Genomic DNA, 12,688 nt, shown 5'->3' with positions numbered 1-12,688 from the left:
CTGAGCCACGCCCCCAGCCCCTCACTGGGGGATTCTAGGCAGGGGCTTTACCACTGAGCTATTCTGACAACCCTTTACAGTGGTTCTATGTGCCTGGTATATAACTATATTTATTTATGTACATATATTTATTGATTTTCTTTATTTAAAATAAAAATTTATATTTATACATTTATTTTACTGTTTACATACTTATCTATTTATATTATATTTTATAACTATTTTACAGATAAATGTAGCTGAGGCTTAGAGAGGCCAAAGGCTGGCCTGTGGTTGTAGAGTTACGCAGTCAACCTGAAACTGCAAGGCTCGCCAGATGTCTTCAAAACCCCAGCTCTGGTTCAGTGTCTACCAGTCCGCCTACCTGAGACAGAGCCTTAGTCTTACCTTCTCATGATACTTGACCTCATAGTCCAGCACAGCCCCACTGGGTGCTCTGGGAATAGCCCATGACAGGATCAAGCTGCTGGGTGACGACCGAGTCACTCGGATGTCAGACACTGCGGGAGGCACTGCAGGAGAAAGAAACCCAATGCGCCCTGCTGCAAAGTCTAGCAATTAACCATTTCCAATTCTTGTACTACCCGCACCCCCACAGTGCTGGGGATGCGGTCAGGGCCCTACATATGCTAGACCACTGAGCCAGACCACAAACCCTAGGGTTTGTTCCCCCAGTTTTCCTCCATAGGCTATACCCAGCATCCTCCTCTAATACCTGTATGAATTCGTCCTGAGGAGCTGGAGACGGCTCTGCGGTTAAGAGCACTTACTGCTCTTGCAGAGGACTCAGGTCTGGTTCCCAGCACCCACGTCCAGTAGCTCACCACAGCCTGTAACTGCAGTTCCGGGGGATCTAATACCGTCTTTTGGCCTCCCTGGGCACCTCCACACATATGGTTTACACAAACGTATGCAGGCACACACATATAAATTAATACATCTTTGAAAATAATAATTCCCTCTGAATACTCTGAAAGTAGAGACAAGAGAATGCTGAGTTTGAAGCTAGCCTGAGCTACACAGCAAGGTGCTGTCTCCACAAAAAATAAAAATAAAAATAAAAAATAAAAGAACTAATCTGGGTCTGGGATGATGGCTCAGTAAACAAATTGCCTGGTGCTCAAGAGTCTGGATCTCCAGCACCCAGGTAGACGCTGGGCAGCCATCTCAGTCACTTGTAATCCCAGTGTGCAGGAGGCAGAGTCAGTAACTAAGACCTACTTTCTCTCTGTGAGGCAGAGTCTCAAGTAGTAGCTCAGGCTAGCCTTGAACTTCTGATCATTCCGCCTCTGACTCCCAAATACTGAAATTATGATTTTAAGTGTCGCTTTTTTCTTTCTTTTTCTCCTTCTTTTAAAATTTATTAAAGCATAGTAGCTGCGCAGAGGCTTTATTATAACATTCCCACGTGAACACGCATCCACTTTGGTCACATTACCCCCTCTATTACTTTTAATAATCATTATTTTCTGTCCCCTAGTCTTACCCTCACGGTCAGTGGTGACGTTGACAGGCTCAAAAGGAGGTGGCCCGGTGGCTAAGGTGGACACACCATTCAAAGCAGCAACTTCAAAGGTATAGGTAACATCAGGACGCAGCCCTCGGATCGACACCCAGGGCTCAACGAGGTCTCGAGGACCAGGGTCGAAGGTCAGGTCGCCCCCACAGGGCAAGCAGGAACCCCCAGGACGGCACTCTCGGCAGCGTACGGCATAAGTGAGGTCCTCTCGGCCTCCGGACTCAAGGGGAGCACTCCATTCCAGACGCAGGGAGGAGCCATTCAGTTGGGGAACCACACTTCTTGGAGCAGAGGGTGGGGCTATGGGAAAAGAGAATCAAGTAGAGGGTAGGAGGGGACTACTCTAAAAGACAGACAGTCACACTAATCTTCTCAAGTGTTGGAGGTGAGTCTAAAGCTGAGAAACATGAGGGCTGTGATGGGTTATCTTCAGCAACTTGACACAACCTAAAACCACTTATGAAAAGGCTTGATGAGATATTGTCTATGTTACATTGGCCTATAGGCATGTATGTATAGGATTCTCTTGATTAAGTTAAGTAGAACCCAGCCCACTGTGAGTGGCACCATTCCCTACGAAGTGGGTCCTGAACTATGTGAGAACAGAGAAATCGAACTGAGCACAAGCAAGCAAACAGTCGAGCAAACATGGGCACATTCATTTCTCTGTTCATGACTGATATGACTGGCTGTTCCTGCCTTGACTTCCCCATGCCAATGGACTACAACTTGAAGTTAAGTTAAAATAAATTTCTTCCTTCCTTAATGTTTTTTTTTTTTTATCAATTATTTTACCACAGCAACAGAAAACTGTATCAGGGACAGTGTGGGAAGTCCATACACTCTCCCACAATGAACCACACACAGGACAACATCAGATGTCTTTCAATTCTGGGCAACAGAAACTTACTGGTGCAAGGTGAACTCCGGGGGTCTGAGCGGGCTCGGTAATACCCAATCCGACACAGGCAGACGGGAGACCCAACGTTATTTGTGTGGCTGTTGGCTGGGCATGGCAGGCAGGAGTCTTCTCCTATTTGAGGCTTGAAGGTTCCCTGGCCACAGGCTGAGGGAGAGAACAAAGATGTCTATCAAAAAAAACAAAACTGAAGACCAGAGAGATGGTTCGGAGGTTATGAGCACTGGCTGCTCTTCCAGAGGACCTGGGTTCAGTTCCCAGGACCCATGAGGTGTCTTACAGACATCATTCCAGGGGATCCAGTGCCCCTTACAACCTCAGGCACAAACATAGCACATATATTCATACATGCAGGCAAAACACACACACACAAGTTTAAAAAAAAAATTAACTTTAAAAAGAATCTTCCAACTCCAAAACAAAAAAAACAAAACCTGCATGCAGATCTTAGGAGTGAATTTAAGACTAGACAGTTCGAGGAAGGGGGGGGGTCATCCCTCACTCTGCCTAACCCTGACCACGGCAGGCTGGTGAAAGCCTCTCATTAAGACTTTATTAATTAATTGACTTATAGACAGCATTTTCTATATCCTGATCTCAAATTCCATATATAGCTAGGGAGAACCTCGAACTCCTGATTTATCTGTCTCTGCCTCCCAAGAGCTAGTATTACAGGTGTGCACCACCACATCCAATTTATAAGGTGGAGAGGACGGAGCCCAGGGCTTTGTGCGCACCAGGCAAGCTCTCTACTGCATTCCCAGCCATCAGAATAATTTTCAACACACACTGACAAAAATATAGAATTACCAAAAAAAAGCAGGCTAGCTAACACATGACGAAGCATTATGAAAGCACACATGAGAGGTAGAAGTCGGACATTTTTTCCCATCCTGTAATTACACACAGCACTTGGAAGCCAGAGGCAAGTTCAAGGCCAGCCTAAGCTACATAGTGAGACTGTGCTTCTCAGAAACAAAACTAAGGGCTGGAGAGCTGGATCCGAGGTTAAGAGCAATGGCTGCTCTTGCAGAGGACCAGAGTTCAGCTCCTAGCACCCATATTGGGTGGCTCATGGCAGCAGCCTGTAATTCCAGCTCCAGGGGAGATACGATGCCTCATGTACACATAACCTCATGTATACAAATAATTTGAAATATATATCTTTTTAAATTATAAAAACCAAACCAACAATACCAAAAACAAACAAACAAACAAACACAAAAAACAAACAAACAACCCAAAGAAGATACAAGCCTAGTGGGGTAGCTCACAAGCTGGACAGCAGCCTGCACTATAAGTCAAGACTTAATCCTAGTACGAAAACAAAAACCGCAAACAAAATACCAAGAGATGCAGCGGATGGCCTTAGGACCTCCGGGACAGCGAAGTCATGAGCAAACATGATGTTTTAGCTTGCTGCAGCACCCAGAATGGGCTCTGTAAAGTCCCGTGTTTAGGATGGTATGTAAAACCTCAGATCCCAATCCAAAGGCACGGATGTTGCCAACATTCCAAAAGTAATGACTGACTAATTTTAGGCGGCATTTGTGAAAATGGAGTCATTTACGGGACAGCAAGCTGGTTCAAGGGGTAAAAGTGCTTGCCACCAAGTCTAATGACTTGACTGAGTGCCTGCAAGCTGACCTCTGACCTCTGACCACACAAGGGCCTTGACAGCACAGGCCACGCCCCCTAACAAACACACACAAAATAAGCAAATCTCTAAACAAATCAGACAAATGAAAATACAAATCTGAAGACCTGAGTTTGAATTACCGGCACCTGTATTTAAAAGACAATAATGAATATATAACAACAAAACCCAAACACAAAGCACCCCACCAAAAGGCTGAGGATATAATTCAACTCCTACAGGGAAAAAAAAAAAGCAAGCTGAATTCCAGGGACAGAGGGGCAAATTCATACCAGCAAATGAGAGGAAATTCACAACAAATAAAGTAAAATGGAGATCATAAAGTCCTTTTCCACCACCCAACAAGGTATCTCAGCGGCTCAGTCACCATCAACTTAAAGTAGCGAGGCTCCAGGGCTGGATAGAGGTGCCCATGAGTCCCGTCCCTGGGAGCCACTTGGTAGAAGATCCAATGGGCTTCCGAATGCTGTGCTCTGGCGTCTAGAGCCAGTCAGTCAATCAACGGAATTAACAGAATTCTAAATACTACTTTCTACTATACTAAAAATAAAATCTGGAGGGAAAAAAAAGGCCCAAATCCTAAGGGATGAGAGCAGGAGGAAATGCGGGCTGGCCCCACCTGAGACAGGAAAGCTTCCGGAGCGGTTCTCACCTCGGCATACTTTGTTTCCTTCCGCGGCCTCGTACCCTGGTGCGCAGCTGCAGCCGGTGACCTGCTGCTCAGCCCACTGACCGTCTTCCCGGCAATAGAGGCTGGGGCTGGGGTTGGCGGTAGGGACCGCATTGGCCACACAGCTACCTGCCACCGGCACCACGAGCTCCCGAGGCACCGTCTCCGGGAAGTAGGTCAAGTTCGTGATCAGCCGGGAGCACTTCTTGTAGAAGAGATGCAAGGAGAGCAGGGCCATGCAGGCTCCTTGGTCCTGGAAAGCCAGGTAGAAGCCCGCCTTGCTGAGAGGACCCAGGCGCAGTGTCTTGATGTTAACTTTTCCTGTGGCTTCAGCTCCAGGGCGCTTCCGAGTCAGGTGTTCTGCGGCCACCGTGTCCACCTGCCAGGAGAACCCAGGCTCACCACCACTGCCCCAGGTCCTCTGGGATGTCTGGTGGACAACCTTCTTCATAGATCCCTTCAACAACCTCAGCTCCTGTGGAGAACCTTCTTTCTACCTTCCATGATACATAGTGAGTGTGTGTGTGTGTGTGTGTTTGTGTAGAGAGGATAGAGACATATATACATATATATGTGTGTATATATATATAACTAATATATATGTATGTGTGTACACATGCATGTATATAAAGTATGTGTATATTTATACATATACACATGTGTATATACACGTGTGCATGTATATATTTACACATGCATGTATACACACACATATGTGTATATATACACATATCATGTATACACATATCATGTATACACATTCATATGTGTATTTCACATACATAAATATATGTATATAAAGCTATGCACATACATATATACATAACAATATACAATATATTCATATATATGTGTACATGTATATTGTGTATGTACATACATTTACACACACACACATACACACACACACATAGATATATGGTCTCCTGTAGTCCAAGCTGGTCTCAAACTTGCTAGGTAGCCAAGGTTTTTCCAAGACAGGGTTTCTGTAGTCTTGGCAGTCCTTGGCACAACTCTATAGACTAAGCAGAAATCCTCCTGCCTCCACCTCTCAAGTGCTGGGATGACAGGCAGGCACCACTGTACTTATTTAGGGAATGCTCAGTCCAGCCCAGGGCTTTGTGACTGCTAAGCCAGCACTCAGTACTGAGCGACTTGCCCAGCGCGGTCTGCGCCTCTTGTCCACTGCTGCTGAGCTACTCTTCTTCCTTCTCTGTGTCAGTTTCCCAGTGATTCACTTGTTCTAGGGATATCCGTAGATACCTGTGCCTCGACCTCAGAGCCAAGGAGAAATGAGAGAATCATAGATGACCATGAAGGCAGGAGCCAGGGTGAGGGCAGCCACACGATCTGAAGGCTAAGATTCTCACCTCAGACGCTGACAGTCCATGGGAAATCAATAACCAGTTCTGGGTGAAGAGTTGTAAAATATACACATAAATAAATAAACAAATAAATTCATCTTTTAGGGGTGGAGATGTAGATAAGTTAGCTCATGCGGAGGCCCTGGGCTCAATCTCTAACACACGCCTGTAATCCCCAGCACTGGGGATGTGCGAGCAGGAGGAACAGGAGTTTATGGTCACCCTTGGCTATGTAAGAGGATTTGAAATCAGCCCGAACTATATGTGAGATCTTGTCTCAAAAACCAAACACGACCTAGAGAGACAGCTCAGCAGTTAAAGGCATTTGCTGCTTTTGCAGAAGCCCAGGGTTCAATTCCTAGCACCCACATGGTAGCTCATAACTCTCTGTAACTCCAGTTCCAGGAGCTCTGACGTCCTCTTCTGGCCTCTGTGGGTACCAGGCATGTACATGGCACACAGGCTCACACATGCAGGCAAACATTCAGACACAGAAAATAAAAACAAGTAAGTTTTAGGATGTATATATGAACAAAAGCCAAAACAAAAACCTGAGCACAGTGGCACACGCCTTTGACCCCAGCATTCAAGAGGCAGGCAGACAGATCTCTGAGTTCAAGTCCAGCTTGATCTACACAGTGAGAGACGCTATCTCAAGAAAGAAAAGAAAGAGAAAAATTTAAAAAACAAAAAAGAAGGAAGGAATGGAAAGAGAAAGAAAAACCATGAAGGTTGGAAAGCTAGCTCAGCAGTCAAGAGCACGGTCCTCTTACAGAGGACCTGATGCCCAGCACCCATAATGTGGCCCACAACCATCTTTAACTCCAGTTCCAGGCGATCCAACACCCTCTTCTGCCCTCCTTGGGCACCAAGCCTGCACGTGGGGTGCACATAAATGCATGAATGCATGCAAAACATCCACATATAAAATAATTTATAAACCTAAAAAAAATTACAACAACAACAGCAAAAAAACAGGGCTGGTAAGACAGCCGGGGAGGTAAAGGGTGCTTGTCACCAAGCGTAAGGATCTGAGTTCCGTGCCCAGAACCCAAGTGAGAGGAGACAGCCAACTCTTGATAGTTGTCTCTGACTGACCTCCAGACTATCACTGTGGCATAGTCATGCATGCACACAATACATATGTACGTACATACACATACATACATACATACTTACATACACACACACATATAGACACATAAAAAATGTTGGAAAGATGTCAGATATGATGTTATACTCCCGTAACCCCAACACTCTGGAGGTGGGGGCAGGAGGATCAGGTGTTCCAGGCTAACTCGGGGTTCCTTCTGCCCTCAAAGCCCAGGCTTTGGTACCCTTTCTGGGTGAACAAAGTGGAGGACATGGACCCAAGGATTATTTTGAGTCAAGATGTTTCAAAGACAGTATGGGCAGTGCAGCAATAGCTCAACTTTTAGGGAGGCAAGGTGTGGCTGGCACTGGAAACTGAAATTTAAAAGACAGAGCTGGAACGATGGCTCAGTAGTTAACAGCACTTGATCTTACAGAGGACATGGGTTCGATTCCCAGAACTTATGTGGCAGTACTTACAACTATCAGTAATTCCAATTCCAGGATGCCTATGCTACACAAACATACACTGGAACAAAACGGTCATATGCAGAAAAATAAATCAAATAAATAAATAAGACATGGCAGTTCACACCTTTAATCCCAGTGCTTGGGAGACAGACGCTGGTAGATCTCTGTAAGTTTAAAGCCAGCCTGATCTACAGAGTGAGTTCCAGGATAGCCAGGGTTAACATAGGTAGACTTTGTCTCAAAATACAACAAAGAAATGAATTAAAAAGATAGCCAGGAGCCAAGCACCATGGCACCCACCCATAAGCCCAGCACTCAGGAGGTAGAGGCAAGAGGATTGGGAATTCAAGGCCAGCCTTAGTGAATTTGAGGCTAGCCTGGGTTACACAAGCCCCTGTCCCAAGAACAAAGCAAACAAATAAAAAGACACAGCTTTGTGTGAAGGAACCAGAAAGAAGATAGTGAGCAAGTACAACACAGATCTGGGGGTGTAGGAGGACCTGATAGTGACAGACATGAAAAGGGGTACAGAAGGGTGGGTGGCTCAATAGGTAGGTCTGCAGAGACGTCGTGAGAGCAGCTTGAGGCTGGACCTCCCTACACAGAAGAGGCGGTTCACCTGTATTCTTCCCTTCTATCCACACACACCTCCACCTCTTCCCTCCCTAGACTTAACTGCTTGTAGCTCCATCAACCCCCTAGAAAGGCTGATGAATCCCACTGTGGTACCTTGATGTAGGGGTTCTCCATCCAGGCCGGCGTATGGGCCGTAGCAGTATCAGCTTCGCTCTCATAATAGAAGACAGTGAATGTCTCCTTGCAGGAGCGACTGGCCCTCGGCAGGGACAGGCATTCCATCATGGTGAAGCGTATCGTGGCATACACGTGGACAGCACCTCGCCTTGCGACCCAGCCAGTGCGCAGCCAGTGTGCCTGGCCCCCTGGACGCTTCATGTCGCACACCTCATAGGTGCGCACGCTGTGCTGTTCCTCATCCAGGCCGCTTAGCTCCTCCCACTGTGCAGAGACGGGAAGCTGTCAGTCAGGACCTCTAGCTAGGGTCACAGTGGCTACAGGAAACAAGTATCTCGGAGTGTTTCTGTGCAACTTCTGCCTCAGTTCCCCTCCAGCTCTTACCTGGCCCTCCGCCTGAGGGTAAGTCACCCATTTCAGATCCGCCGTTTCCAGTTTTGTGTTCAGCAGGGTCTCTAAGACAGAGAGACAAAGTCAGCCCCTTGGGGAGGTGTGCATGAGAAGTAGGGCCAACAGCTTGCTGAGAACAAACGGGACGAGAGGGAGTGGTGGGTTGTCTTTCTAGTTCCAGGAAGTAGCAAAATGTATTCTCTTGGACCAAGGAGATGAAGACACGAGCCTCCAAGCCTGCAGACCTGAGTTTCATCCTTGGGATCACATGACTGAAGGAGAGAGCCAACCCTCATAAGTTGTCCTCTGAGTATGACCCAAGTACCACTGCACAAGAGAACTCTTCTTCCTTTTGTCTCCCACCTCACATAAAGAAAATCGTGTGTGTGTGTGTGTGTGTGTGTGTGTGTGTGTGTTGAGAACTGAAAGCAGGCCACCAGGCTTGGAGGTAGCATTCCCTAGTGAACACTCTCACCAGCTCACTGTCCTTAGATTTGTCACCCCCATTCCTAACGGCGACTCGCTCATCAGCAGCAGGCGGACACTGCACAGCTTCTAGGTTTCCCCGAGGGGTTGTACCCAGAAAAATGAGGGAAATCCATGCTGGAAGTTAAAAGTGCACACAACTCAGGAAGCCCGAAGAAGAAGGTTGCTCTTGGGTTGAATCTCAGAATTTGCCAGAGTCAGGGAAGGCAGGGGATGGCTCAGCTATAGGGCTTGCTTTGTGTGGTCAGTCTAGGCTTCACCCCTAACGTCGCAAAAGAAAAGGAAAGAAAAGGAAAGGAAAAAGAAAAAGTTCTGGACCTGGTAGCACATTCCTGTAATCCCAGCACTTGGGAGGTAGAGACAGAAAGATCAAGAGTTCAAGACCAGACGCCACCACATAGTGAGTTTGTGCCTAGTCTGAATTACATGAGACCTTGTATAGAAACAAAAAAAAACACCAGGACAAACCCTGGTCCTGGCCTTGTCCCTTGGGGCTGAGAACTGCTGGTACAGACTAAGGTTTCCTACAGGCCCATCTTGGGCTCTACACTCCCTCCCTTCCCTAAGTGCCAAACTTGGCTTCTATCCCAACTGTATTCCTCATCCCAGTCCCACCCCCTTTTCACACCAGACACCCCAATCCTTCTTCAAGGTGGTGCCCTGGCTGGAGGCAGAGCACCTCCCCCATTTGCTACCACCAGAGAAATAAGTTCTAGAAGCCTGGACTCTTGGGTTCCCTCGCCTCTCGGCTCCGGCAGAGGCCTCACCACATCTGGACTTGGTTAGCAGAAAGAAAAAAGGAGAGTTTAGGGGTGGGAGGGTTGTGTGTGAACACACCTGGCAGGGTTCTGGGATCATCTGAGGGGAGCGGACATGGTGCTGACCCAGTAAGGAATTAGGAGAAACACAAAGACCTCTGGCAATACAAAGGGGAGGGAGGGTGGGGAATCCCCTGGTGAGGTTAGGGCAATCTGGGAGGGGGGCAAGAGTCTGGGAACCACATGCGTATGGAGAGTGGGCCTCCAGGGGAGACAGCAGAACACCTGGGACCAGGTCCCGCCCTTCCCTTTGGTGCTTTGGGAGAGGAGTGCCAGAGACAGGGCATCGCCTCAAAGTTCCCAGTGATGTCTCTGGGCGTAGGGGGCAGGCAGGGACCTGACCAGCTGGAGGCAAAGCCTAGGGGCCCCTCTCCTGGGTGGCAGAAGACAGTGGAGCACATTTCGGACAGGATGCCCATGGTTCTGGGAAGGGGGTGGATAGAGGCTGCTGTCCCCACCCTCCATTGTTCCAGCCTGGATACCGTTTTCCTGTCTCCAATTTACACACTGTCTGTGCAACAGGCTGCTCTTCAGCCAGCTAAACTGAACTCACCCTCACTTTCCCTGCACCTAGATCACACCTGTTTGCCTCCAGCTCACTTCAGTTCCCAGACCCACCGCTCACCTCCAATCCCTCCAGGGCTCCATTTCCTGGTCGTTGTCCCCTCCCCCCAACCCCATCTCTCAGTTTACACCTTCTTTAGGGCCAGTGGCCTTGGATAAACTAATTAACATTTCTAAAGCCTCGGGTTGTCACCTGTAAAAATAGGGAAACAAAAGCTGGCTTTTTTGCAGGGCAAAATAACAGTAAAATAAACACGCTTGCTACAGGTGTAAGGAGGGGCTTGAGAACCACCCAGGTAATGCGCACGAGGGAAGGGGCATTTCCTGTTGGCATCAGTCTTTCCCTCCAAACACACTTCAGGGGTTCTATGCCCATTTGACTTCTTCCTCTCCAGGAGTCCAAAGCCGTTCCTCACCCCCACCCCATTCCCACACTTTGATCAGCCCAGAACAGCACTGCCCAGCCTAGAGGGAGCAGGATTTTCAAAACTCCTTTGATTCCACTGCTTCAGCAAGAGATCCCCCCCCCCCACTCCCATGGCCCACTCCCCAGATACTCCTTTGATTCTAAGCAGCAAGGGAGGTGGAGGGGGGGGATTCATTGAAAAGAGATTAGGGAGGCAGGGAAGCGGGGTTTACGGGTTCCGTGCAGCCCCAAGAGGGACTGTGGAGTTAGGGGCTCACAGATCTGAAGAGGGAGGCATTTGGAGAGGAATACAGAAGGAAAAAAAAAACAACACAGAAATCTGAGGCGGACTTGGAGGTGGCCAGCTGGGGTGAATTAGGGCGACACAGGCCGGTGTTAGGCACTGTCTGCAAGCTTGCATGGCTGGAAGAAAGCCGCAGCCTTGGGGAAATTTGAGGTCTAAATGGCATTTAAAAGGTTGGGGTACAGCCTTGACAAACAAGAGAGTCTGCACGAGGCCAGTCGCCTGGCCAGCCATTTGGGAGTTGGGGCTGCAGATGGGGCCATCCTGACTGGGGTGTCCGGTTATGGAGCCCAGGTGTGAGTGCTAGAGAATTGGTGGGGATCGTTTTATGGCCTAGCTGGGGTCTGCCTCGCCTACAAGTGCCCCTTCAGGAACTTGCCCCTGGACTTTAGCCAGAGGTGGAGAGGGGATAAAAACTTTGGGGGATAGTTTTGAACACTGGGGTGGACAGGAAAAGGATGGCTGTCAAGGGCCTTTGGCATCAGGACTGAGAGTTTAGAAGGCTGGGTAAGGGAAGGTCCCGGGTCTGAGCCCTCGACTCCATCTCTTTCCCAAACAAAAGAAAAACCCCACTCCCCGCCAGGCCGCCTCCTCCCCGCCCCCTCCCGTTCTAGTGCTATTGGTCCGAAGTGTTTAAGGGGTGCCAGAGTTGGAATTGGGAGAGACCAGCTTCTGCACTCTGAGGCACAACTTTGGGGACCCCAAGAACAGGGGGCACCCCGAAGGAAACTCACCTTCTAAAGCAGTGGCGAGGGAAGCCCAGCACAGCAGCGCTCTGAGCTCCATGGCGCCGCCTCACTTTGGCTGAATACGATCCGAGTTTGGGGGGCCCTGGCCCCCCCAGGTCTGACCCTCCCCTGGGCGGGTGCGCACCGACTCTGCTCCTGGGACTTTCCGTCGAGGGCCTCTCAGCGATGGCCCATGCAGGCGCGCCGGGCACCCGCGCTCAGGTGCGGCCCCCACGTCCCCGCCGCAGCGCGCGCGCGCGGGGAGGCCAGCCTTGAGGGGGGACGTCCTGGCAGTGGCCGTCGCTGGGCGGGCGGAGATCGGGACGTGGCTGAGAGTTAGGGGTCCCTTCGGGGCTTCGGGGGTCCCGCCCTGGCTGGCTGGGGTGGGCCGATTGCTCGCGGTCTCCCTCGCTCCCTGGAGTGGTTGGTGGCTCTCGCGCCGCCAGGCTGAGTGCGCCGGTCGCAGTCAAGAAGGGTGAAAGCCAAAGTGGGAACCGAGCAGGAGGGAGGGAGACAGGCTGGGCCAGGGCTGGGCCGAGCCGAGACT

The 12,688-nt window shown here is 49.3% G+C and overlaps 1 protein-coding gene across 2 annotated transcripts in view; it reads right to left on the bottom strand.

Annotated features, from left to right (window-relative positions):
• Ephb4 (EPH receptor B4) overlaps positions 1-12,688 on the bottom strand; it is a 23,718-nt gene extending 11,030 nt beyond the window's left edge. Inside the window, exons 1-7 of one of the 2 annotated variants that reach the window (XM_028777812.1) lie at positions 12,148-12,688; positions 8,830-8,900; positions 8,422-8,709; positions 4,748-5,144; positions 2,430-2,585; positions 1,487-1,819; positions 388-539 (exon numbers count right to left, since the gene is read on the bottom strand). In XM_028777812.1, coding sequence (XP_028633645.1) covers positions 388-539; positions 1,487-1,819; positions 2,430-2,585; positions 4,748-5,144; positions 8,422-8,709; positions 8,830-8,900; positions 12,148-12,199 — 1,449 coding nt within the window. In that variant the 5' untranslated portion in view covers positions 12,200-12,688. The remainder of the gene's footprint in view (positions 1-387; positions 540-1,486; positions 1,820-2,429; positions 2,586-4,747; positions 5,145-8,421; positions 8,710-8,829; positions 8,901-12,147) is intronic. The other variant, XM_028777813.1, reaches the window with a different exon arrangement.

Source organism: Grammomys surdaster, unplaced genomic scaffold (genome assembly GCF_004785775.1).
Source record: "Grammomys surdaster isolate TR1022 unplaced genomic scaffold, NIH_TR_1.0 316, whole genome shotgun sequence".
NCBI classification, from domain to species: Eukaryota; Metazoa; Chordata; class Mammalia; order Rodentia; family Muridae; genus Grammomys; species Grammomys surdaster.
This window is presented reverse-complemented; position numbering and strand designations above follow the sequence as displayed.